The following is a 27,436-nucleotide window of genomic DNA, read 5'->3' as shown; positions in this document are numbered from 1 at the left end:
CGATTCTCTGCCCCACCCCCATGCCCCGGTGATACGTGTGCCGGCAGCTAACAACCCAGAGGGAAGAAGAGGGCAGCTGGCATTTAAACATAGCCCTGAAAAGTTATACAGAAATGTGGTTCTGACTCACTTTGGTTGCCGATGACACAGCACAGATGTCTGTGGAGAGGAGTGGGAGATGGAAAGTGGTTCAGCTCTTTAGAGGGAAGGGGGCGGCACATCAATTAAATGTACTTTTCATACGTACAATAGTCCTTTGTCACTGAAGCACTAGAAAGAAAATAAAAATAGCTGGGGTAGGGGAAGGAGGGAGCAACATGGAAAGTGCGTGGTAGAGGAGTGAGTAGGTATTTGCCTAGAGGAGTATCACACGAGGGAGAGAGCTAGAAACACATGCCCTTTCTTGGAGTGCTGGAAGCAAAAGGAAAAATAGTTCTCAAAAGTGAGCAGTGGAAGGATACAAGTCAGTCAGTCAAAAGGATGTTAACGAGGCCTTATTCTAGGGAAAGGACAAACACAAGAAGAGGAAGGTAAGCCATTGAATAATAAGTATTCGATAAGAAGCAAGCACATGGTAAGCAATAGGCAGGCCCTAAGCCCCACAGTACGTTTTTTGTAAGCCCACAATAGGTGTTTCGCGACCAAACAGCCTACTCTTTCCTTGTATGAGAGACCTAAAGCTGATGTCAGTAGCACGTTGCTGCAGGATAGTCACCTCTGGGCAGCGTCTGGAAAGAAAATTTCCACAGCTCTTCATAGTAAGGGACTGTCTTCACCCTAATGTTTTTTAAACCAGAATGCATAGGGGACCTCACAGTTAATAGATAAGGTTTTATTCTTGTCTTGATCACGTAATTTCTATATATTAAAGATCAGCCAACGAGTGTTACGCGCTGGGGCAATTGTTCCCAGGGCTTTTTGAAGGCAGCAGCGTTAGTTCATATGAAGGAACCGCAATGATCCATTCTCAGGGTACTGGAAACCTGAAATTATAGCTGGCGGTTAAAATACTGTCAGCTGGGAGATGATGTGGTTTTTGGTCACTGGAGATACCATGTGGTTAAATCGACAGGTCAGCATAAGATTAAAGATAATGCAGTTGGTGATTGGTAGATCAAGTCAGACTGGGGCTGCAGCATCAAAATAAATTGCTACATTCATGCCCTCTGACTACTGTCCTTCTCAGCACAGCTTTATCAAAACAGGTATAGACAAATCCAATGTCTTGATGTGTATGTATTGTGTAAAATATAGACAATGTGATGGATTTGTGATTTAGTGTATGTTTGGATTTTTGATTTATATATGGGCTTGAGACTTTGGTGTCAAATAAACATACACACAGATATGATAGAACATAGAATGGCATAAAAACACCTGATACCACTTATCTATCCACTCTCCACAAGTCCACACATTCACCTTAAAAAACATATTGACCTTGTCAATGTATATTCGATCTGATTTTCATTAGCTGTTTGGTAGGTATCATTTTTAGGACAACTGCATTTAAAAAAAATCTCCATAGTATGTGTTAAATTTTAATAAGGATTGAAAGCGTCAATTTCTGTTAGATTATAATGTGTCATAGGTAACTGTATGACTAAAAAAAATTCAGATTGGGCATTGCAGCTGGTCCCAGAGTTACAGGGTGGGAACTCCACCATGCTTACGGACCCGCAAGACATTGCGGATGAGTTCTCGGAATACTATCAGGGAGTATGCACCTCAGCAGGGTCGTATTTGGAAGCCGACAATGTAGCAATGATTAAAGATATTCAGATGCCCTCACTGTCAGACGACAACCAGGACTATTTAGATTCCCCACTCACAAACGATGAGGTGGCACAGGCCATTCGGGGAGTGCACTCCGGGAGGGCCACGGGCCGGAACGGAATTCCCATTGAACTTTATAAGATGAATGCTAACAAACTTGCTCCATTTGTCTGATCCATGTTTGCAGAGAGTAGAGAGAGGGGCCAGCTCTCACACGACCAGCGGGTGGCAAATATTGTAGTCATCCACAAAACAGGTAAACCCAAGATGCTTTGCTCCTTGTATAGACCTATATCGTTGCTGAACGTTGAACCTAAGTTCCTGGCTAAACTGTAAGCGACAAGACTCGTCAAAGTTATCAATACCCTAGTACATCCGGATCAATCCGGCTTCATGCCGCACCGGAACACTGCTCTTAACCTGCGAAGAATGCATGTGGTACTGGTTAGGACCCCAAACGATCCAGGAACTGGCTGCACTGGTGTCATTAGACGCCTGTATGGCATTCGATAGGGTTGAGTGGCCCTACCTGTTTGCTGTATTGGAAAAGATGGGCTTTGGCCCGGAGTTCACTGCCTGGGTGTACCTATTATATGCTAATCCCCTCACCAGAGTGGTGGTAAATAACCGAAAGTCAGCTGACTTTCTCCTCGGCAGGGGCATGAGACGGGTGCCCCTTGTCCCCGCTCCTGTTTGCTCTGGCGTTGGAGCCCTTGGCGGTGTGGGTTTGATGGGACCGGTTGATACGTGGGCTGCGATGGACGTTGGATTGGGAGGACAACATTTCATTGTACGCAGATGATATCCTACTCTACCTCACCAACCTAAGGGGATCTCGGATATGTTTTTTGGACATGCTTGCTATATTCGGGAGGTATTCCGGTTTTGCAATAAACTGGTCAAAGTCGGTGCTCTTTGTCCTTAGGGGCGAGCCGCCGGTGATGCCCGACACCTGCCCGATACAAATTGATACCTCGGTATCTATATCACGCTTGACCCGAAGCTACGGTATACTAAAAACCTGTGCCCTCCATTGGCTCGGTTTAGGGGTGACTGGGCGCGGTGGCGGGCTTCTGGGCAAGGCAGTACTTTTTAAGATGATGGTCCTTCCCCGGTTCCTGTATGCACTCCAAAACGTGATGGACCCTGTACCGGCTTCTTATTTTAAGGAAATAGAGGCCCTCCTGAGACAGCTTCTTTGGGAGGGTAAGCCCCGTATTGCTTTCTCCAAGCTCACTCTTCCCTGGTATGTTGGGGGGATGGGGCTGCCAGACCTTCGGAAATACTATTGGGCCTCCCAGCTGGCAGCGGTGAGCCACGTCATTTATGGTCCCCCCCCAACCAGGGATATGCGATGGACCGCTGGCAGGTGCCGGGGGGTGACTTCACAAGGGCACTCTACGCTAGACCTGGCCAATTTCCCCTTGCGGGGCCTACGGCCCACGCGGCGCAGGCATGGCCCGCGGCTAACAGACCTCTTAAGTGGGAGGGGAGGCTCACACTTGCCACCCCATTATGGAATTCCGAGAAACTGGGAAGCTTATGGAAATCCAAGGGATTTGATAAGTGGGACCTTATCGGGATTACGCAGATCAAAGATGTCTGGGGTAAAGATACAGTCCACACATTCCACTCCCTCAAGCAGCAATACCACCAGGTTAGATTAGTGCAGCTAAAGATTCTTCATAGATCATATGTCACGGGGCCTCGACTGGTTCGAATGGGTAGAGCAGAGAATGGGGAGTGCCGCAGAGGGTGCGGGGAGCTAGGAACTTTCTTGCATATTTTGTGGCACTGTAGAAGTGCGGGACTATTAGTCAAAAATCCATGACTGGTCCTGGGGATGGAATTATTGCCAGAGGCCCGCAGATGTGTTTTAAATGTGTGGGAATCCATGGATTTATGTGCGTATAAGAAACAATGGGTAATGCTAGCGTTTATGGTAGCCAAAACGTAATATTGCACAGTTATGGGGAGCCCGACTGCCGCCTCGGGTAGACAAATGGACGGAAGACATGGATTGGTGCATGTTTCGAGAGAGGTCAGTCTACCTGGCAAGGGGTTGTCCCCAAAAGTGGGGTAAGATCTGGGAGGATTGGAATCGGTACCGCGGAAATATCTGTGCACCCCCGATACACCCAGAAGAAGCGGAGGCACACGAGTCCCTGTGATCCCCTTATTGCTATCCTGTGTGTACCATTTTGAAGTATGGAAATGCGTATATGACACATGTGAAAACTATTGCAGTCACCTGATGTCTTTGTTGTTGTTTTGGTATAATCAATAAAAATATATATTTTTTTTAAATGGTTTCAGTAAGTTGCCACAATTTCTAGATAGCGATGGTAAGTGTGTACCACTAAAACATTTTTTTTGTTTTATAGTGAATTCTCTTTTAAAGGCTGCATTTAATACAATCGCGATTGAGAAGGAGAAGCTGAAGCAGGTGGTCTCCGAGCACGATTATTCTAGTCACAATTTTCAAGTTGTTCGTCTCCGCCAGTCACTTTCTCAGGTATTCTTTTCTGCATTATGCCGTTTCACCTCAACTGCATAGTAAAGTTTTTTATTCAAATGTTGTGTTTTAAAAATACCTAGAGTGCAAAGTAGTCGGTGTAATTTTTATGTCTTGAGTCGTACAGCTCTGATTTTCGTTTCACAGCTAGCTTTGCAGCATGCATTTTACAATCTGCATTGGTGTGTACAATGTTTTTGCATTTCCCTGCGTTATTGCCATACACCCTTGAATTGCATGAATAATTGTGACAGCCTGTCTTGCATTTGAATTTATGCTTGACCCTTTGTTTTTCCAAACACGGACACAACATCTGCAAGCCACCGAATGTTCTTCCTGTATCTTTGGTTTGCTCACCAACAAAGCCTTTTAAGGGTACACCCACCCATAGTGAAGGTGCTAGAAACTGCATCCTTGTGTTTATTCCTTCATTTTGCAGGTTGTTGAAGCACTAGTGTTTTTCGGTGTCATTGCAGCTACTCCTATGAAGTGTACATGCTTTTGAACTTGCTGAGCCATCGATGTTTCAACATATTTAATTCTTGTCTTTTGTACTACATTTTGTGGAGAGTGGTCTAACTTCTGGAGAGACTTGGCGTAGCCACAACAGAGCGCTCTGACGTCTCTCTTAAGTTCTTGCATATGTAGTTAGTGCCATTAGTGAAGTTAGCAGGTTCATTATAGCAGATAGCCCGCCCCCAGACAATGGAGTTATGTATTCTATCAGATTTACGAAATATGACACCATCCTCATCTGAAGGCATTTTATCTGTATTTGCAACTCCACTTCAAAGGTCGCATGGCTAGCATCGTGAAAAAGGCAAATGACCAATGTAAAGGTAGAAGTAGTAGCCTAGTCAGTGTATTCAATAAAATGAACTACTTACGCCTTGCTGTATCTAACACATTCCTTCATGAAACAGGGCGTCCGTGAACGTCTGTGCCACTGTGACCTTCTGCCCTCACAGCCTAATAACATTCCCCTTATCTGGAAGGCAGACCACCACACCAGCTCCACACCTCATGCATGAGCCCAGTCCCTACAGCTGATATAATCTCCCAGATGAGACAGACAAAACGACCCCACCTGCAGCATTCTCAAATGTCCTAGATTGGCCACAGCAACACCGGACTGACCCACGTACAGGATGTCAGCTCTCAGCTGGATGATCCCACCAATTACAGTCTGCAGTGCCTCACAAGGGCAGTGGGTCAGATGCATGTATTTGTAGGCCCCACCTCCCTCGTTTGTTGTGTCACCTTTCTAGTACCTTACCGATGCATGAGTAGAGAGCTTAGGGCTGTCATCAAGCTCCAAGTAGCGATACAAGCAGCTCCCATACCCAAGTCTGCACCAAGTCCGAGCATTACTTACTACTTCCCGGATATTTTACAAGTATTTTGACCAATTTATAACCCCATTTTTGTTTAAGCCTCAGATGGGAGTCCTCAGTGAGAGCTCAGCAGAGATATATCTGTTTGAGTCTACACCCTGGCCACAACCCCAGACATTTGTTAGTTTGTTAGTAAACCATGTCTGTGTTTAACTTTGACATCCTTTTCAGCTCCTTCAATTTGTTTCCTGGTAAGTCCGAATGCTGAACCATATTTCCACTATCACGTGAGGCTGGATCTGTTTCTGGTGCAGTTCCAGTGCCCGGCATCAATGCCCATCTCAGAATGCTTTCATTGGCACTCTCATCTAGCTCTCTTTATTCTTAGTTTTGCCACAGTAACTGGGTTGAGATTATTCACAAAATATCATGTCTTGTTCTACCTACGTTTTAAGAGGAATCTCTGGTTTGTTCCACTGCCAGAGGTATTTTTTTGTGTGCTATGGAGAACATTTAATATTTTGTATTGTCAGGCGAACATCATTGATTTAATCAGTTGTTTATCACTGCTGATGGATTTGGTGTTGCGTTGACTGTGGTGTCTTCCTGTGACGTTTATGTTGTGTGGTGGTAAAAAGGCAGATACTACTGTGCATGGAGATGTCAGGAGGTTTCATTCCGGGTTATCATCTCCTGGGTTTTTGTCTGGCTGAGTCAGATTCAGTGCCGGGCCTTTGGCTAATTTGTGAAATAATAAGTGCCAGGGCTCTAGTATGGAGGCCTCTGCGGCTTGCACCACTCCTTTCTCCTAATCACGCTGCAAATAACAGTAGCAGCACAGCTACCATCCACCGCACACTCAGCAGTGTGACCATTAAGACTGTTCTAGGCCCCCCATAGCCAGTATAAGAATGGCGTGTGCCACAGGTATTAGTCATTTTATTGTATATTAAATCAAAAAACAAATGCTGTTGTGCTGTTCTCTAATTTAGTTTCAAAAAGGGGGTGGTGATGGACAGAGTATCTGAGTTAATCCGAACACTCCTACCCAGTCAACAGATCAGGGCTTGATCCATCACCGTTTTTTAGCTCACTGCACCATCCCAGTTCAGAACCTGGCTATATGCAAATTAGTCTGTCCCTGGCCCAGTGCATCATGGGAACAGGGCAGACCAAACTACCAAGCCAATTCTTCACTGGAAAGGAAACAAGCTTCCGGGGACCGGTTTCTGGCATTACAGCCGTCTTCGGCCCGGCTTGCTTGAATCCTGATGGTGCAGTGAGCTAGGGACTCATGTCTGAGCATACCCTTCCACACTCATGGTGGCCAAAATAATTTCAAAAAGGGGGTGGTGATGGACAGAGTATCTGAGTTAATCAGAACACTCCTACCCAGTCAACAGATCAGGGCTTGATCCATCACCGTTTTTTAGCTCACTGCACCATCCCAGTTCAGAACCTGGCTATATGCAAATTAGTCTGTCCCTGGCCCAGTGCATCATGGGAACAGGGCAGACCAAACTACCAAGCCAATTCTTCACTGGAAAGGAAACAAGCTTCCGAAGACCGGTTTATGGCATCACAGCTGTCTTCGGCCCGGCTTGCTTGAATCCTGATGGTGCAGTGAGCAAGGGACTCGTGTCTGAGCATACCCTTCCACACTCATGGTGGCCAAAATAATTTCAAAAAGGGGGTGGTGATGGACAGAGTATCTGAGTTAATCTGGACAGAGTATCTGAGTTAATCAGAACACTCCTACCCAGTCAACAGATCAGGGCTTGATCCATCACCGTTTTTTAGCTCACTGCACCATCCCAGTTCAGAACCTGGCTATATGCAAATTAGTCTGTCCCTGGCCCAGTGCATCATGGGAACAGGGCAGACCAAACTACCAAGCCAATTCTTCACTGGAAAGGAAACAAGCTTCCGGGGACCGGTTTCTGGCATTACAGCCGTCTTTGGCCCGGCTTGCTTGAATCCTGATGGTGCAGTGAGCAAGGGACTCATGTCTGAGCATACCCTTCCACACTCATGGTGGCCAAAATAATTTCAAAAAGGGGGTGGTGATGGACAGAGTATCTGAGTTAATCAGAACACTCCTACCCAGTCAACAGATCAGGGCTTGATCCATCACCGTTTTTTAGCTCACTGCACCATCCCAGTTCAGAACCTGGCTATATGCAAATTAGTCTGTCCCTGGCCCAGTGCATCATGGGAACAGGGCAGACCAAACTACCAAGCCAATTCTTCACTGGAAAGGAAACAAGCTTCCGGGGACCGGTTTCTGGCATTACAGCCGTCTTCGGCCCGGCTTGCTTGAATCCTGATGGTGCAGTGAGCAAGGGACTCATGTCTGAGCATACCCTTCCACACTCATGGTGGCCAAAATAATTTCAAAAAGGGGGTGGTGATGGACAGAGTATCTGAGTTAATCAGAACACTCCTACCCAGTCAACAGATCAGGGCTTGATCCATCACAGTTTTTTAGCTCACTGCACCATCCCAGTTCAGAACCTGGCTATATGCAAATTAGTCTGTCCCTGGCCCAGTGCATCATGGGAACAGGGCAGACCAAACTACCAAGCCAATTCTTCACTGGAAAGGAAACAAGCTTCCGGGGACCGGTTTCTGGCATTACAGCCGTCTTTGGCCCGGCTTGCTTGAATCCTGATGGTGCAGTGAGCAAGGGACTCATGTCTGAGCATACCCTTCCACACTCATGGTGGCCAAAATAATTTCAAAAAGGGGGTGGTGATGGACAGAGTATCTGAGTTAATCAGAACACTCCTACCCAGTCAACAGATCAGGGCTTGATCCATCACAGTTTTTTAGCTCACTGCACCATCCCAGTTCAGAACCTGGCTATATGCAAATTAGTCTGTCCCTGGCCCAGTGCATCATGGGAACAGGGCAGACCAAACTACAAAGCCAATTCTTCACTGGAAAGGAAACAAGCTTCCGGGGACCGGTTTCTGGCATTACAGCCGTCTTCGGCCCGGCTTGCTTGAATCCTGATGGTGCAGTGAGCAAGGGACTCATGTCTGAGCATACCCTTCCACACTCATGGTGGCCAAAGCAATTTCAAAAATGGGGTGGTGATGGACAGAGTATCTGAGTTAATCAGAACACTCCTACCCAGTCAACAGATCAGGGCTTGATCCATCACCGTTTTTTAGCTCACTGCACCATCCCAGTTCAGAACCTGGCTATATGCAAATTAGTCTGTCCCTGGCCCAGTGCATCATGGGAACAGGGCAGACCAAACTACCAAGCCAATTCTTCACTGGAAAGGAAACAAGCTTCCGGGGACCGGTTTCTGGCATTACAGCCGTCTTCGGCCCGGCTTGCTTGAATCCTGATGGTGCAGTGAGCAAGGGACTCATGTCTGAGCATACCCTTCCACACTCATGGTGGCCAAAATAATTTCAAAAAGGGGGTGGTGATGGACAGAGTATCTGAGTTAATCAGAACACTCCTACCCAGTCAACAGATCAGGGCTTGATCCATCACCATTTTTTAGCTCACTGCACCATCCCAGTTCAGAACCTGGCTATATGCAAATTAGTCTGTCCCTGGCCCAGTGCATCATGGGAACAGGGCAGACCAAACTACCAAGCCAATTCTTCACTGGAAAGGAAACAAGCTTCCGGGGACCGGTTTCTGGCATTACAGCCGTCTTCGGCCCGGCTTGCTTGAATCCTGATGGTGCAGTGAGCAAGGGACTCATGTCTGAGCATACCCTTCCACACTCATGGTGGCCAAAATAATTTAAAAAAAGGGGTGGTGATGGACAGAGTATCTGAGTTAATCAGAACACTCCTACCCAGTCAACAGATCAGGGCTTGATCCATCACCGTTTTGTAGCCTGGTTCTGAACTGGGATGGTGCAGTGAGCTAAAAAACGGTGATGGATCAAGCCCTGATCTTTTGACTGGGTAGGAGTGTTCTGCTTAATTCAGATACTCTGTCCATTACCACCCCCCTTTTTGAATCGTTTTGGCCACCACAAGTGTGGAAGGGTATGCTCAGATGTGAGTCCCTTGCTCACTGCACCATCAGGATTCAAGCAAGCCGGGCCGAAGACGGCTGTAATGCCAGAAACCGGTCCCCGGAAGCTTGTTTCCTTTTCAGTAAAGAATTGGCTTGGTAGTTTGGTCTGCCCTGTTCCCATGATGCACTGGGCCAGGGTCAGACTAATTTGCATGTAGTAAGGTTCTGAACTGGGATGGTGCCGTGAGCTAAAGAACGGTGATGGATCAAGCCCTGATCTTTTGACTGGGTAGGAGTGTTCTGCTTAATTCAGATACTCTGTCCATCACCACCCCCCTTTTTGAATCGTTTTGGCCACCACAAGTGTGGTAGGGTATGCTCAGATGTGAGTCCCTTGCTCACTGCACCATCAGGATTCAAGCAAGCCGGGCCGAAGATGGCTGTAATGCCAGAAACCGGTCCCCGGAAGCTTGTTTCCTTTCCAGTAAAGAATTGGCTTGGTAGTTTGGTCTGCCCTGTTCCCATGATGCACTGGGCCAGGGTCAGACTAATTTGCATGTAGCCAGGTTCTGAACTGGGATGGTGCAGTGAGCTAAAAAACGGTGATGGATCAAGCCCTGATCTTTTGACTTGGTAGGAGTGTTCTGCTTAATTCAGATACTCTGTCCATCACCACCCCCCTTTTTGAATCGTTTTGGCCACCACAAGTGTGGAAGGGTATGCTCAGATGTGAGTCCCTTGCTCACTGCACCATCAGGATTCAAGCAAGCCGGGCCGAAGATGGCTGTAATGCCAGAAACCGGTCCCCGGAAGCTTGTTTCCTTTCCAGTAAAGAATTGGCTTGGTAGTTTGGTCTGCCCTGTTCCCATGATGCACTGGGCCAGGGTCAGACTAATTTGCATGTAGCCAGGTTCTGAACTGGGATGGTGCAGTGAGCTAAAAAACGGTGATGGATCAAGCCCTGATCTTTTGACTGGGTAGGAGTGTTATGCTTAATTCAGATACTCTGTCCATCACCACCCCCCTTTTTGAATCGTTTTGGCCACCACAAGTGTGGAAGGGTATGCTCAGATGTGAGTCCCTTGCTCACTGCACCATCAGGATTCAAGCAAGCCGGGCCGAAGACGGCTGTAATGCCAGAAACCGGTCCCCGGAAGCTTGTTTCCTTTCCAGTAAAGAATTGGCTTTGGAGTTTGGTCTGCCCTGTTCCCATGATGCACTGGGCCAGGGTCAGACTAATTTGCATGTAGCCAGGTTCTGAACTGGGATGGTGCAGTGAGCTAAAAAACGGTGATGGATCAAGCCCTGATCTTTTGACTGGGTAGGAGTGTTCTGCTTAATTCAGATACTCTGTCCATCACCACCCCCCTTTTTGAATCGTTTTGGCCACCACAAGTGTGGAAGGGTATGCTCAGATGTGAGTCCCTTGCTCACTGCACCATCAGGATTCAAGCAAGCCGGGCCGAAGACGGCTGTAATGCCAGAAACCGGTCCCCGGAAGCTTGTTTCCTTTCCAGTAAAGAATTGGCTTGGTAGTTTGGTCTGCCCTGTTCACATGATGCACTGGGCCAGAGTCAGACTAATTTGCATGTAGCCAGGTTCTGAACTGGGATGGTGCAGTGAGCTAAAAAAACGGTGATGGATCAAGCCCTGATCTTTTGACTGGGTAGGAGTGTTCTGCTTAATTCAGATACTCTGTCCATCACCACCCCCCTTTTTGAATCGTTCTCTAATTTAGGGCAGTATGCCACATGGTGGCGCTTTTTGTCTACGTGCTGGTGTTGACAATTAAGTCCCAGTGCTCAAATTAAGTACTGGTTGCAGATCTTTGCATATTTTGGGGATTGGTATATTTGGCATATTTAGCCAGATTCGCTCCAGCTTTACAGAGTTTTTATGATCAGGAAAGTAAGTTTACTTTAAGAGTTTGTGATGGTGGCCCTCAGGTGGAATATGTTATGCCTGTGCCTGTCTGGTGTAAGTTAGATAGATTTGTGTTCTGAATGGAAGCTTATTGCTGTATATAATCTAGTATTTTTAATCTGATTAATCTCTGAAGTTTTACTTTAGGGTTAGGGCGATTGTTTCAAATTGTTTCAAAGCTAATAGTCTGACATTGAGTAAAAGGCTGCTGTTTATATTTTGAGCCATGCATGTTCTCCATTTTGACTAATTGTTTACTATGGTATTTCACTTACACAGAGGAATGCCCAAGATAGAAAAGACACAATGCTCTATTACTTACCAGTAATATTCATTACTCCGGGTCCCGTTGTCCTTGTCCCATTCATAAACAAAGTGGAGATAATCATCTCCTGACAAAAAAAGAAAAAAGGAATGCTGGGACCGTAAGCCTCTTCCACCGGGAGTACATAAGCAGTACTTACCCAGCATCCCGCCTGAACAATCAAGCCCACACAGGAAGGCCGTCCGTCCAGGAGGGAGGGGCATATGAATGGGACGAGGACAACGGGACCCAGAGTAATGAAGATGACCGGTAAGTAATAGAGCACTATCCCAGGTCCCTTATGTCCTCGTCCCATTTATGAACAAAGTGGGGAATACCAAAGCAGAAAACCCTGCCTTCCAAACTCCCAAGCACACCCAGGAAACCATACCCAAGTCAGCACCCGAAGGGAAGCAAAAGGAAGAACCGCAGGAAACAGGCAGAACACCCAGACAGGAAAGCACCCCACTTAAGGAGGGTTGCACCCACCAAAACAAACGGGAGCTGACCAAGTAGAAGAAGAGGACAACCCACAGAGAGCAGACAGCACCCAACAGAGGCCACCCACAACAAGACACACAGGAGAGCAACCCACAACAAAAGAACAGCGAGGAGACCACACAAAGAAGAAGATCCCCAGCAGCCCAACTGGCCAGCAGGGAAACAACCAAGGACCGGAAACCAGGCCCAAGGAAAACCGAAGGCAACAGCAAGGAGGCAGTCAACCAGAGAAACAGGTAACAGAGGAACCAAAAACTGGAACGACAAAAGGGAATCCCCCACACAAAATGGTCACACAAGGCTCAAAAGCTGAGGGGAAGAGCAGAAGGACCCGGAGCCCCCAAAACAACCTGGCAAGAAGGATGAAAGGGGGCCCCCCACAGAGGCCAACACCACCGGGCGGACACACAGGAGAGCAACCCAAAAAAAGAGAAAGAGGATAGCACTAGCCGCAAGGGCAAAGGCCCAAACCAAACAACCAATCAAGGGCAGGACCAACTGGACCAAACCCGGAAGAAAGGAAGCACCGGTCAGGCACCAGCACCCACAACAACCAGAAGCACACGGTCCAGAACAGAGCCGACACACAACAACCCCCAGGCACCCCGCCCGGGAGGAGCAGCAAGAGACCAGGGATAGACCAAGGGCAAAGGGCAAGGCCCCTCACAAGAACACCGGAGAAGAACAAACACAGCCCCTGGAACGCCGCCCTAGCAGGTCTCAAGAGCCAAAAGGCAGCAGCGAAGCATCTAAAGGAAAACCAGGCCCCAAAGGACAGAAAGACCAACCAGGAGGATCAGACAGCCAGACCCCAACCGAACCCGAAAGGGCAGGGGAGGGGCCAGGCACCAGAAACACAGCAGGACAAACACCACCCACAGAACAAGGCCAAAAACCGAACCAGGACCAGACCCGGAACGAACAGATCTGCAAAGATCGGGGACCAACAAAATGGAACCCACAGAGGACCAAAAGGGGCGGGACAGGGCGAACGGCAACAACCCCAAAACCCCAACCACTATATGGAGGGAAAGAACCCCCAAAAAGCACCCAACCATAGAGGCAACAAACGCCAGGGCAAAAGCCAAGCAAACCGCACACGCACGCAAACACCTCAGGCCCAGAACACACCAAGGAAGGGCCGGGACAGGGAAACCCACAGGGCAGAACAAAGGCAAGAGAGGGCAAAGCAGACGGGAAGTGAGGCCTGAAGCCAAGCAACCTGCCTGCACAGAAGGAGCAGGCAACCCAACCCACAACCAGGGAAGGCCCAAAACAAAGCCCAGGCAAAGGCCAGGAAGGGCAGCAGTGACCCCCGGCACAGATTCACCAGACCGCACAAGACCGAAACACAAACAAGGCAACAGACCAGCGGGAGACACAGGATGAAAAGAGCAGGCAGCACCAGGGTGGCACGGCCACAGGCCATGCAGAACCACCCGCAAAACCGGCCCACCAGGGCAACAAGAGAACAGCCCCAGACCGTCAACCACACAAGGGGCAAAGAAAGAGGAACACCCACGGCGGATTAGGCGGAACCAAAAAAAACAGGCAAAGAAGGAGCCAAGGACCCCAACAGCCGGAGGACGCACCAGGAACCCCAGGCAGGCCCCCACACAGACACGGGCAAACAGGGCTGCAAGTAACAGGCCTCCAAAGAAGGCCAAGGGAAGAGGAGTACTCAGAAATGGAGCACCTCCGCACCCCTTGGAGCCAACCAGCCGCGAACCTGCACAACGCCTGAAAACTAATGAGAACAGGAGCAGATGGGGGAATGGCCGTAGCCCAACATCAGAAAGAACCAACCTGCAACCCAGGGCAGACCCAGAAGGACAATCCATGAATGACACCCAGGCCCCAGCACCAGGCACCCCAAGGCGCCAACCAACACTGACCAGGCACAATCACAGACAGCAGACAAGGCCAGGAGTGCGGCAACAAAATCCACCGCACCAGGACCCCGGTGGACGGCTGGATAAGGAACAGAGACCAGAGCCAACAGCACCAGGAAGGCCAGGTGCCCCCGCGCCCCCAACCAGGCACCAAACAGGCCTCGCCCCGCGAGACCTCCGAGAGCAGAGGAGAGCAGGAGCACACAGGTGGGGGGAAGGCCGTAGAGGGAATCCCAAGCAGAGCAGGCACAAAGCTGCAACACCAAGAAGGTTAAACCATCAGGACACACAGGTGGGCCCACACTCACATATCAACCAGGCCCCCAGACAGTGGGGGGAAAAAGGCTGACAAGTAACTGGACACAGCCTGCCACGAGGGCTCCCAACACACCGCACGGAGCCCCAGGGCACATCCAGAGGAGAGGTGACCAGAGCACCAGGCCCAGGAAGAGAACCGAGAAACAACAGAAGCCAGAAACTGCACTGATCAGCCGAGGATGCTCAGGCAACACCGGACTTCTCAACGAAGCCAGGCACCCCCAGGGAGGAAGGAGCCAACAGACACCCAAGCACTCCTGCACGCAGCCAGGAACACCAGAAAACCTCTGGAGCATCACACAAGGCAACAGGGAAAGAAGCCAGCACCCAGCACAGTACATGAAGCAACCGTATAGGGCAGTGCTGCGCAGCAGGGGAGAACCCCCTCACCCCCGGTGCAAAAGAAAGAGAAACCTGCAGCCACCCACAGAACAGGGGGCAAGGGTAGCAGCAGAGCCCCACAAGGAGAGCATTGCAGAAGCAGGCCAGTACGGGAAGCCGGGGCAGCAAACAGGAACACAAACCAGAGCACTGGACACAGTGGAACAAACACGTGTTATGGCAGAGCACACGTGAAACCCCAAAGGGGTAGCCTGGTGCAGAATAACAGACGAGTATCATTACCCAAAGCACAATGGCACACATCTCACTGACCTCAAAAAGGAGGAGAGGCAGAGTGGACCCTCCAGGAGCCGAACCAGCGACCACGATGTCGAACACAGGTCCCAGTAGCAAAAGCAAGAACTCACTAAGCCATCAGACCAGCAAAACAACCGGACAGAGAGCGGAAGCCAAGCCCAAACAGGAGAGCAACACAGGCATCACAGACACCGCAAGGTGGAAGTAAGAACACACACCACAAGACAGAAACAGCAAAGAGGGGACTCATGGCCACGAGCCGCAGAGCACAGTACCCCACCCCAACACAGAGAGAACTCCCTCTGCCTTTGGGAACAGAGTGAAAAGGGGTAAGGCTCCAAGGAGGCGGAGCCGAGGCAACACACAAGCTGCCAGTGATGACCGTCTGAGGCCAGCTGAGCATGGGCACAGGCCCTGGGCAACACACGGACCCAGGAGAAAAAGGCCAGAACAAAACCCCCGCAAATTCCTGAATCAGAAAGACAGGGACAGCACCACGAGGGATGGCAGGATGAAAAGGCAGTGGAGCAAGCAGCAGCAACCGCCAAACCGCCAGAACAACCTCATGCAACCGAACCCCAGAGAGCAGAACAGAACACATACCCCCAAGATGGAACGGCAGCAGGCAGCGGGAGCGAGGACAACAAGGGGAGCAGCCGGCACAAAGTCAAGCTGGAAACAAGCATTTACAATGCAATGGTTTTGCCTTTGTTAAAGTTTGAGCTATTGGCATTGCTCTTGACATTATTTTTATTTATGTTTTTTTTAACATAAATAAATGGAATTGTCATTTACAATGCCACTAGCTTTATCTCTCGCAAATGACACACACAAACACCCACAGAGAGCCCCCCCAACACACACTCAGAGGCCCCCCCACACACACACCCACACAGAGCCCCCCACACACACACCCACACAGAGCCCCCCACACACACAGCCACACAAAGCCCCCCCACACACACCCACACAGAGCCCCCCCACACACTGCGAGCCCCGCCCACACACTGCGAGCCCCACACACTGCGAGCCCCCCCACACACTGCGAGCCCTCCCCACACACTGAGAGCCCCCCCCACACACTGAGAGCCCCCCACACACTGAGAGCCCCCCCCACACACTGCGAGCCCCCCCACACACTGCAAGCCCTACACACACTGCAAGCCCTACACACACTGCAAGCCCCACAGACTGTCTGGCAATGTACATCAGGCCCTCAGAGTTCCATACAGCTTTGGAGAGAGTTATTCTGCAACTGTTCATTATAAAGAATATATTCTTTCCCAACTATACATTAAAATGATATTGCAAGACACCTGCAGTTCCAAGACCTTTTTAAGTAAACCCGCTTTCGGACTCTTTCCCCTAGAAGGTCACAATGCTCCTTGGTGACTTGAATTGCCCATATTACAAATGTTATGGTGACTTGAATTGCCCATATTACAAATGTTATGGGGAGCAGTCACAACTGCTGCGTGGAGTGCCCCTCCCGCCCGCCGTAATCCGCTAAGTACTGCTATAACGGGGGTCTTGGTTCCCCCACAGTTCGCTACCAGCGGGGCCCCAGGCCGCCTCCTGGTAGCGAGGTGTAAAACCGCGTTGTAATGGTTGAATCCCAACTAGCATTAGTCCTAGTAAAGTGACATATCACACAGGCCTGGCGAAGTGTATCCGCCCTTAGAAATTGAAACATGTAAGGTAAGTTTAGATATGTGCAGGGTTCTTCATCTTCCAATGAATAAGGGCAGGGGCCGCTCATAAAAATATGAACATTGGTTACATTTTTGTGACGCAGAAATTGACTGAACAGGAGAGACAAATGAACAATTCCTAGTAAGGAGGAAAACAAATGCACCAAGTCTAATGAGACTGTATTATGCATAAACAAATACTGGATAACTGATCACTGTATCAACCCTGTGGTCTTTTGTGGAGGGAGAGGGGTCTAGGAATTTATGTGATTGAATATGGAACTTGAAATATAATGTTTCTGCAAACGTCAGTAAAAAGATCTCTAAGAACAATGCGAAAAACACAAGAGGACATCACATTACTATCTCTCCCTCACACTTCAGCTTCACTCCATGCATAAGTGGAGCCACAATTTTGCTGCCATATGATTGCAGCACGCCTCTATCACCATACACACAACACAGAATGCATCCCATGTAAGCTACACAGTAAACCTACACTCTACTAACAATGCACAACAAATGGAGGAGCCTCTCACTTGCAAGCACTTCAGGGCCTCGCCAGGGATATGATGCCAAATACAAATTCTAAACACAAACACAATGAGTGAGAGGATGGGAAAAGCCGATGAGATATGAAAGGGTTTGTGGAGTTACAATTAAGCCAGAAAACAAGCAGACCAGAAATGCAACGCTGTTATTATAGGTCCTCAAGTTTCAGCTTCATTTCTGTCTGTACACAGTACCAAACACAGTAATAAATATCTATTAGTACATAGGTCACATTGCAAAATATATACACATTCACAAACGTGATAGGGCGTAATACCGACCAGGCACACAATCGTGAGTGGCTAAAACGTTTCGCAGTTAATAAACATTAGGTGCTTAATGTTAAAACAGCACACCTTTTGGCCTTGTTGCTGAGCGTATGAAATAATCCGGACTGTAAAAGGGTTCTGACTATTTGCTCATTATCTCTTTGGCTTCTCTGCTGAGCGCACTAAGTGATGTGAAATACTTGGTTTGCTTACGCAGAGACCGGACTGCTTATAGCACTATAAAGCGGGGGGCGGGGTGCCAGGCTCCCGCCTCCACTGACATGGAGTTACGGTCATACCAGCGCACACCTATTGCACCTCACATGCTCATGCGGTCCCTGCCAGTACCCCCAGTTACAGTGTAGTAGGTAGGTTCATTTTATCTAACACACCGTGCCGGAAAGGCTCAGTCAGTACAGTGCCGGCTGCCTGATTCTGGTCTGTGCTTTGCATCTGGAGATGAGACACGTGGGGCCAGGGGCTAATTCCTTTATTAAATATCTGCGTGCCCCCTCCCAACGGACCTGGGTTCGAGTCTCGGTAACGACGCCAAACATCCTGTGATTCTGGGCAAATCACTTAATCTCCCCGTGCCTAACAAAAATGAATGTGTGTCCTCATGTAACGTAACTGGTGCTATGTAAAGCGCTCTGATACCCGATTCGGTTCGGGTCTAGTTCGCGCTATATAAAACTCTGCAAAAAAAAAAAAATGAAGGTGTCCCTGCCTTTGACAGGAGTAGGTTTGTGGGTGTAAATCAGGCTGCCACACTATGAAAATGAACTTTTCCCTGCTTTGACAGGAGTAAGTTTGTGGGTGTAAAATACTTTTTCAGGTTGCCACACAAAAGAACGCCTAGAACCCCACCCCTGATCTTGAATGTGTGAATGCCGCCGTTCTGACTTGGAGGCCGGTCCGTAAGTGCACTTTACGACCATCACATTCCACCAGTTTTGATTCTGTAACCAGGATTAGAAGCCGACGTTCGTAATGTGCTTCTGTTATACCATCTCCTGGTTCCCATCAGTATTTACAGCTCTGGTCTTCCATTTACCATGGGCGGCTCGCACACATTCACACACCTGGGGTGCATTAGAGAAGTTGTGTTTCCGTTTCTCTTCATTCTCAGTCTGGGGTGTCTGACGACCTCACCGGAAGACCATGGGCCGCTTCTGACTTATTCGAAGCAATTCATGGAAAGTAACTTTTTGTAATCGTGAGTGTAAATGGAGGACATGTACATACAAAATCTGTCACTTCGATAGTAGTGTGTGTGCTTATTTGAATGAAGCACTACTGCCTACAGATGTCTGAGGAGTTACCTTTTCTTAAAGTAACATTTTCAAATAAATGTTGCTCTACATTCAAGATCGAATCAACAGACACGTAATAATGTTAATTCGCCAGGCCTGCAAATGATCCATTTTGCCTAACTTTGTTAAGAATGCAAGGCAAAGTCCGTAGAAAGACATCAGCCACTAAAAAACTGTGCATCCAGTGAAATAAAAGAAGAAATCTAGCCCACCCGACTTCCTATCTATTTTAAAAGTGAATTAAATCACTGCTTTTGTTCCAGTGTGAGAACAAGCACTTGGTGCTTTGCATGATTTTTATTTTTGCAGTGTGCGCTTTGCTGTTTTCTTTCTGAGTGTATATTCTGAGATGCAGCTTTTAATGAGCCCGACCCCCACCTTTCTCTCACTCTATTGCTGCCCCCAGCACGACCAAAGCACCCCACCTTTGAAAAGATCCAGCCCCTTGCAGTCAAACCCCGTAGCAGCAGCCCTCGAGTGGGGGCAATCAACATGACAGCGCTACGGTAGGTTAAAAACAGCAATGGATTCTGCCTGATCACAAAGACACACACATCACATGCGCCCCACATCTGGCACTCATCAGAATCGAGGTAGAAGCTGCGTTTATGCATCAGATTCACTTAGTGTTCAACAAGCCTCGCTGATTCCACAGAAACGAACACAAGAGATCATTTGAAGTCATCCAAACATCATGTTCTAGGGGTTTTTTTTGTTCTCCTTGCCAAATCATTAGGGTATCTGGAATACTTACAGTGTAAATGCCTTGCACAAAAAAAAGGAAGTTACCAGGGCTGTGTCCCGGTCACCGGCAGTTGGGAACGAGCAACGCAGATCCGGCTCCCAATGGCTAGCCTCCATTTATGGAGCTAACCAATGGGAGCCGGGGGCGGGTCATCGATCCCACATAAGACTCATGAGGTTTTTTAGCGCATGCGCACTACGTGCGCACTTGCAGGCAAAACCTAAAAAGCAGACGTCTCCAAGCAGCACTCCTCCAGAGGGGGCCGGGCGGCAGGAACAAAGCCCTCCCCACCCCCCAGCAGCCAGCCCAAGGTAAACCAGAAACCAAGCCTGGGCAGGGAAGAACACCCAGCAGGGAGCTCCAAACGCCCCATGAACCACCTGTGAAACAAAAGGAGAAAAAAGAGAGACACTGCCACACTGCACTCACTGAGGGGAGGGGTCGGGAAACAAGAACTAGGCCCCCCTCTCCACCGCCAGCCAGCACAAGGCCACAGCTACACATACAAAAAGAGGCCCGATGCCTGTGTGCACATGAAAGCCTCTGACTTTTGCTGAGGTACTTATATAGTGCAAACATGCAATACACATGAAGTGTGCTTAGGCACCGAAAGAATGCGCGATTCGCTGAGAGTCACAGGATGTCGAGCCAGCATAGAGAACCAAACTGGGTCCCCGTCATTCAAGGTCGTTACTCCACATCCTCTACTTGCAGGGCTCAAAGGGAATAAGAAAGAAAAAACGCTGTGCGGTACTTATGCCCTGGCCCGCAACCAGTCACTGTCACCGCCGCCAGCCACACTGCTTCAGAATGCCTGACTTCCAACACTAAACACAGGAAGTCAGGCAAAACCCAGAAGAAAGCACCCCAGAGTCCTGAAGAAACATCCAAGAGGAGGAAGGCAGGGGAGCCAGCAAACGAGGCGTGACATCCACCCAGCCAGGCAGGAAGACGAGCCCAGCAACCCAGAAGGCCCCGGGAGGCCGGCGCATCAGCCGCAAACTGCCCGCCGGGGAAACCAAGTCTCCCAGCAAGCCCGGCAGGCCGGGAGGCAGAGCACCAGACACCATAACTGCCAGGGCCGGACTGAGAACCACAACCGGCCCTGGCAAAGTGCACCCCCCTCCCGCGGGGGGTTGGAGGTGCCTCCGAGCTCTTTTCCGGGGCCGGTTTTCGGCCAATTTTGGTACAGGGCCGATTTTGCAGCTATGCTGCAAAAACAGTCCTGTAACAAAAACGGCCCCCAGGGGCCCAAACCGGCCCCCACCCATGCGGCGCACCGGGGGATTGCCTGGTGCCCGCTATGGCCAGTCCGGCCCTGCCAACTGCGCAGCCAGGCAGCTGGACGGGGTATACAAAGAAAAAAGCCACTCAAGCCCAGCAGGAGCAGCACCAGCAACCACATCTAAATTCTGTTGACAGACATAAAAAAAGAACAGGTGGAATGCTGCGTAAGTACTGCTTATGAACTCCCGGTGGGAGGGGCTAGGCTTAGGGTCCCAGCATTCCTCTTTTCTTTTTTTCTGTCGGGAGATGAATATCTCCACTTTGTTAATGAAGGGGACGAGGACCTAAGAGACCTGGGGTAATAGGCATCTCAGCAATAATAAGTACGATACATTCAAGGAATATATTTTGTAAATAAAATGTAAGGCTATACGTGCAGTGATAAATGAAAGAAGCTAGACATTCATACTGATTTTCTAATTATTGTGGCATGGTGAAAAATTATATACTGGGAGGCAGAAGGTACAAACTGTCCCTTTATTGAGTTTTTCTTTATGTAGCTTCAGAAAAAAGGAGGAACCGTTCTTAAAATCTAATACTCAGAAGTTTCTCTTAAAGACAGAGGCTGACATGGATCTTACAAAAAAATGTGGAGGTTGAACTTCCAGATGACATAGTAGCCTTTGATGATAATGATGAAGTTGCAACAGCTTGTAGAGCAGCAGTGGCTGAACTTGATATCATTGGTTGGCTTACATTGAAGCTTGAGCAGATACATATTGAAGTGCAGCATCAAGAGAATCCAAAGATGCAGACACTCTGCTTTCTGTGCCTTGCCCAAGAAGATGATGGAGCATATGTTGCCAGGGTTGGAATCTCATTATATACAGCATATTTTAGAATTGCCATCTGCATAGCAGTGCATTATGATTGGTGCACTGTCATCAGTTGAATCACTTCTCTCATGTTTCATGCCACTATTGACAACTCCAGTGGAACCTCCAGATAGTTTCATAACAGTTCATGCACCAAATCGATATCACTCGAAGGGCTTGAAGCTTATGGAATGATAAAGTCCAATTTTAATTTATTGCATTCAGCAAATATCCTCCAAAGCAGAGTGCAGTGTTTTCCCTCCACTTCCAATAAAGAAGAGGGCCCCTGGAGCCGAAATATAGCTTTGCTGTTTCCCCATTGGGTATTGGTTTATGCATTCATCCTCACAGGCCGTTTGGGTATTTCAGGTCACTCTGTTGTCTTTAAGGGCGCTTATTACATTTTCCACTTAGCAATTTACCTATTCTGGGCTCGTTCAAGAACCCATCCCAATTTGGCAATATGGGTATTTCCGCCATGACCCCCCGCATTTATTTGTTTCTTTTTTTTCCCCCGAATGTGGGCCAATGTATTTCATTCACTCGGGCAGGACACCTAGAGACCTCTACGCTCACACGGTTCCGGTACCGCTGTCTTGTCTTGTTAGTACGAGTGTATCCCGTTTTCTCTAATTTCTGCACTGTTTTCTAGAATTCCTTATTTAGCACTTTACTTACTCTAGGTGTTGAACCCCTTTCTTCACCTGGTTTTCTTTTTGTACTGTACTCTAGCAGCTTTGTTTGGGTAGAAGTTTCACTTTTTCATTTAGAATATCGGCCTTAATTCTCACTTTGAATCTCTGACCATCCAGAAAATCATTAATGCCTGTATCAGCTATTGGAAGACGTTCTTTTCGGCTGTGAGGTTTCCCCCTTTTGATTGGAACAGCCGATTGGCATTCAGAGGTATGCTAAGGTGTCCCATGACAGTGATATTTTCTACTTCATGTTCTTGGTGCTGAATCCCTGCATGTGGTCCCCCTTTGTGGCCTTCATCTTTATGTTCTTTTTCGTTTCAGTGGTCCCTCCCTTTGGAGGCGAGACACTTTGGGTCATACGTCATTGCCCTCCTGCTGACCCCCAAACTGTGACATTAGCTTGGTCACTGTAAGTACCTTGCGGGGTCTCGTAACCCCATTGGCCCCTTTTTTCTCACCTTGGGTCCTGCATTCGTTTTTAATGTCACTTTTTCTTCGGCCAGTTAGAAGTTCTTTATTGAATACATTGCTCTGGGTCTGTGAGTATGCACTCTGTGGTGATATTTCTCTCTTTCTGTCGCTCACAACCTCAGTCAGGGTGGTAGGTCAGAGTACTATTACTATGTTAAACAAGAGTTGTACTTTTTTATGTGGGCCTTATTTTTGGGATTATTATTCCACCTACAGTGTTCCCTTCAGGGATGCCCTCCCCCCCCCCCCCCGCCCCTGTTTCGTTGGCTTTTATCTCCATTGCGCCCTGAAGAAGATGTGGCCGCGTATTTTGTCTCCCACCGAAACACCTGTCAGCGCTTACCAAGAAGTGGACCCAAAGATCTCGGAAGCTGATTACTAAAGCTAACTGGACCAGCTGAATATTCAAAGTTCTGTGTGCAAAACTATTTTCTTACGTGTAATATTACACTTTTGATTTTGTTTATTTGCTGTAGGTAACTTATACCTCTGCATGTGTTATCTATGTATTTTGGATTATTGATGTTTTGAGTATTCTATATTTGTATGAAGCTAACTTTCATAACTGACCTCTCCTATTTGTATGCATCATGGCTGGTGACCTGTGTAGTATGAATGAGAGGTGTGAATACGATTGAAGGTGCGTTAGTGAGGGAGGTGTGAGTAGGAGGTTTCCAGAGAGAACGCATACTGTGACGAACACTGAGATTAAAATATTCACTAGGTTTTGATTTATATGTATATGATCAAAGTTGCTCAGCCATATACTTTTATTATGTTGATGAAAACAAATATATCTTTAAATAAATGTGATGTTTTTCCAGTCAAATAATTGCCATAGTGTTATGAGTATTACAGTTTTGTAGCCATGCTGTTCAACTGTGGATGTTTTGTAGTGTAGCTAAAACGATTGTAAAAAAAGTGCTGTGATGAAGCCAGGGCTAATGCGGTTTTTTTAAGTGCATTTGCAGTGGATGCATCATATTCTTTTTTGTATTGATTGCTATTTTTACCCATGTGTATTAGGGTCATACTCAAATTTTACGTCATTACCATTGAAAGAAGATGCCCACTGAACCTAATGCAAGTGTAGAACTGGAGCATTAGGAATGGTTGCTTTTGTTGCTGCTTCTCGTATAGGTATGGGAGAACTACAGTAATCTACTGTCACCCCCAGATGCTCCTTGAGAGTCTGGCAAACTATCTTCACTTCTGCTGTGCTGCACTGTCCAGACGCACATCATCAGCTTTGCTGGGTGGGAGAGCTACAGGAGTCATAGTAGCCTATGCAGACACAAAGCTCTCAGAAGAGTCTTGCATTCGGAACGTCTGGCTGCGGCTTCGGATATATCTGCACAAAATGATGTTGGCTCAGTCTGACCTGCTAAGATTATTAATTACCCCCTTACTGATTCTGTGGGCGAATTGGGGCTCAGCATCTCAGCTACACAATTCTTTTACATAATAATGCTGTGTCTTACACGATGACCTTCTGCTGAATAACTCTGGTGGTGACCTGACCTGAGGTAGCATCTGTAGGGCTGTGTTGTACTTTTTTGCACCCCTATAGGTCCATCGCTTTCGTTTTACTGGTGGCTTCATCAACTGGTGCACTTCCCTTGTAGCACAGTTCATTCCTCTAGTAGGAAAGTAGGATCTACTTCTTATGGTTACCCCCACTTTTTGCTTGATGTTACACTGTTTTTGACTAGTCTGACAGGGACCCGGCTAACCAGGACCCCAGTCTATCTGCTTTCTCCTGAAAATGTTATGCACGTTGTAGGAGAGTAGGGTCTGCAATCCTATGATCACCCAGATTTTTGCTTTTTGCTGCACTGGTTTACGACTTTCCCTGGCTGTGGGCCTGCTAATCAGACCCACAGCCTAGCTGTTCTCTCTATCCAAATTGTACTCAGGTACTGAATTGGCACTGGGCCCTCTCCAAGTCCCTGTACCCAGGGCTGAGGTGCACCCAGAAGTCTCCCAGGGGCTGAAGCATGTATTATGCCACCCCTGGATTGACTAACTAAAACTGACACAACTGGCTGCACGACAGCTGGGGCAAGGTGGTGTACTCACCCTTTGCTTTAGATATAGTATACCTATATCTAACCCTAAAATGGACACACAGATCTCCTATCAGTCACTCCTATGGCAGGCCTTAACAATCCTGAAGGCAGAGTGCTTGGAATCGTGTGAGATGGTGCTCTGGCATGAGCTGAGCCTGTCTGCGGCTTTCGGGACCCATCCCTTAGCCATTTCCATGATATCGCATACCATATACTCTTAAGTGCATTATAATCCTCGCGGTTATGTGCCAACTCTGGTATCGCTTTATCAAAACATGTCGAGTAAGGTGTCATACGAATTGGAATACTAACCCCTCGCCAATTCTGGCGACGGGGTTAGCATTCCACCCTTCTAGAGGGACACGACATGTATGTAACCCCTAACCCCGGTTAAAGTCAGACAGAGCCTTAGCATCCACAAAATGGATGCTGCCACCGAGACACAAGTCTGCCCTCCTGCTGCTGGGAGTCCTCCCAGAGCAGGAGATAAGGACAAAGGGTTTCCTGCCAGGGGCGGTGCCAGCACCGTCCCAGACAGGGTTTTGTGTATTGTAGGTAGGCAGGGCTTTAGAGGAAGGTGACTGCACGTGGCACCCCGGTGCTCACTGTGCATAGGCTGGCTGGAACCAGTTCCAGGGTCACTCCAGACCCTGTGCTGGGGAAAAGCCCGCCAAGGAAGTGGGTGTAACCACCCCCCTCCTAGTCCCACCCATAGGGCAGGACTTAGTCGCGTGCCAGCCCCTTTTTACAGGATAAAGGTAGAGACTGGCCCCCTTCCAAATCAGATCATCTTTGAATCCTGAAACTACTTTCTGCGAAAGGAACTCAAGACTTCTTCCTAAGATTTCTCCCTTGTGACTAAGGAGTAGTCACCCTGCATCCGCAGGCACCATCTAAGAACACTGCGGTCTGCTGCAAGTCCTTCCTCCGGAATCCGACTGCCCAGCTCGACGAGAACCGGCTTCCCTGGCACCTCTGACCTCTACCCACCTCTACAGCCCAGCTGAGAACCGTGGGTGCGACGAGACCTCAAGGGACCGGCCATCTGCAAGACTGCACGACTTCTTTCCAGCAAGCCCGCCGAGTGAATTCCGGTGAGTGCTTTGGGGTCCGAGAAGCCCCCACCCTGAGCAGCTCCAGCACCGAAGAGCAGCCCCCCAGCATCTCCACGATCTGCGTGGGGCCCTTCTGCTTTTTACTGCTCACCGCGTTGTTTGGCTACTAGCCCGCTGGCTTGTGGCCTTCCTGACGACGCCCGACGACATTTCTGCTGCTGGTCTGGTTGCTCCAGACTGGCCCTTGCTTCCCTCCATCGGAGAAGTAACCTGGACCCTCCTGGTCCACTCAAGACGCCATTTTAGGTCCACCGCGTGGGCCTTGCATTTGCCAAGACTTGTTGCCCAATCCTGGGTCCAGCGACGTCGACAGCAAGAACCTTCGTGGGACAGCTCGCACCTCCATCCTGGTCGCCGACAACGCCTCCTGGTCCGAGAGACTGCAGAGCCCAGCAGCGCCCACTCACCTGACTGCGGTGACTTCGCCCGGTGCCATCCTGGTGCCCACTTAATCACTGGCTAGTGATTCAAGAACTTGGTCCCCTCTGCTTTCAGGTTTTCTTCTTCCTTGATCCAGGCTTGGATCCATCGAACTTTTCTTCACTGGTCGCCTGCCAGCAACTTCTTCCTTCCAGGCTCCTGGTCCGGCAACGAGATCCCCGACGTCTTTTCAGACCTATGCAGCTGCAGCCCCTGGGCTAGGTAACTTCGGCACTTCGGTGTCCCAGCATAGCCTCACTATCCTAGGGTCAGGATCCACTGTCGTTTTCTTCCTACCAGGTCGGGTTCGCCCGTGAACACTAACTTTGCCTTTACTAGCCTCCATAGACTTTGTCCCGCATCCCGCGTGAGAGTGCACACTCTGCACCCGAGTCCCCTGGGCCTCCTAGTAGTAATCTAACGATTCCCTAGTCCAGTCCTAGCGATTCCAAAGCCTATTAGAACTGTTACTTACCTGCTAGTAATTCGCATTCCACTTTTAAAGTATATGGTTTTTCGTGCCCCTCGGGCATCTGTGTATAACGTGCTAACTTAAGTATTTTCGTAAGAGTTTTGTTGTGTGCCTAGCACCCTGTCCTCATAAAGAGTACAGGGTTGTTGTGATTCTAATAAATACACTGTTTATTTTCATAACTCTTGTGTGGTGTCCTTTCACTGGGTGTTCAAGGGGTAATGTGATGGTAAAACAGCTGGCTTAACACGCCCTCTAGAGTCTTAGCCTTAGACTGCTCGTATCCATGCTACTAGGATAGCTGGTCTATAAGGTTGACTTACAACC

General features: G+C 48.6%; 1 protein-coding gene across 2 annotated transcripts in view; it reads left to right on the top strand.

Moving 5' to 3' along the window:
- Positions 1-27,436, top strand: part of OSBPL6 (oxysterol binding protein like 6) — a 755,438-nt gene that overhangs the window by 501,421 nt on the left and 226,581 nt on the right. For both annotated transcript variants that reach the window (XM_078681507.1, XM_078681506.1), the window contains exon 10: positions 4,161-4,291. In XM_078681507.1, the coding sequence (XP_078537633.1) occupies positions 4,161-4,291 (131 nt within the window). The remainder of the gene's footprint in view (positions 1-4,160; positions 4,292-27,436) is intronic.

Source organism: Lissotriton helveticus, chromosome 3_1 (genome assembly GCF_964261635.1).
Source record: "Lissotriton helveticus chromosome 3_1, aLisHel1.1, whole genome shotgun sequence".
In the NCBI taxonomy this organism is placed as follows: domain Eukaryota; kingdom Metazoa; phylum Chordata; class Amphibia; order Caudata; family Salamandridae; genus Lissotriton; species Lissotriton helveticus.
The sequence above is the reverse complement of the archived record's forward strand: the minus strand, read 5'-3'. Positions and strand labels throughout refer to the sequence as shown.